At 60.0% G+C, this 427-nt stretch overlaps 1 protein-coding gene across 1 annotated transcript in view; it reads left to right on the top strand.

Moving 5' to 3' along the window:
* Positions 1 to 107: 107 nt before the first annotated feature.
* EMH_0026950 (uncharacterized protein) overlaps positions 108 to 427 on the top strand; it is a gene marked incomplete at both ends in the record, with an annotated part of 2562 nt that continues 2242 nt past the window's right edge. Inside the window, one exon of the mRNA XM_013502691.1 lies at positions 108 to 417. Coding sequence (XP_013358145.1) covers positions 108 to 417 — 310 coding nt within the window. The remainder of the gene's footprint in view (positions 418 to 427) is intronic.

The following is a 427-nucleotide window of genomic DNA, read 5'->3' as shown; positions in this document are numbered from 1 at the left end:
CTCATTGCTACATAGAAGCTCAGCATACCTTCCAGCTTCTGCTGCTTCTGCTGCTGCCGCTGCTGCTGCTGCTGCTGCTGCTGCTGCGTGCAAAAGAACAGCAGCAAATGCCGCCTATAAGACGCAAAAAAACATCTCACCACCAAACAACAAAACCATCAGAAAACCCGGGGGCCCCCTCGCTGCCGCTGTGGGGCCCCTACGGGGCCCCCCCCGCGGGCCGCGCAGGCGGCCTTGACACAGCAGCAACAGCAGCAGCAGCAGCAGCAGCAGCAGCAGCAGCTCCAGCAGCAACAGCAGCAGCTACAGCAGCAGACTTGGGAGGGAAAACAGCTGTACAAGGAAAAGTGCCACAGACATCACCAGCAGCAGCAGGAACAGCAGCAGCAGCAGCAGCAGCAGCAGCAGCAGCAGCAGGTGGTGGTTG

This window comes from Eimeria mitis, genomic scaffold, assembly GCF_000499745.2.
Source record: "Eimeria mitis Houghton genomic scaffold, Emh_scaff993, whole genome shotgun sequence".
In the NCBI taxonomy this organism is placed as follows: Eukaryota; Apicomplexa; class Conoidasida; order Eucoccidiorida; family Eimeriidae; genus Eimeria; species Eimeria mitis.
Note: the sequence above shows the minus strand (reverse complement) of the source record. Positions and strands in the feature narration are given on the sequence as shown.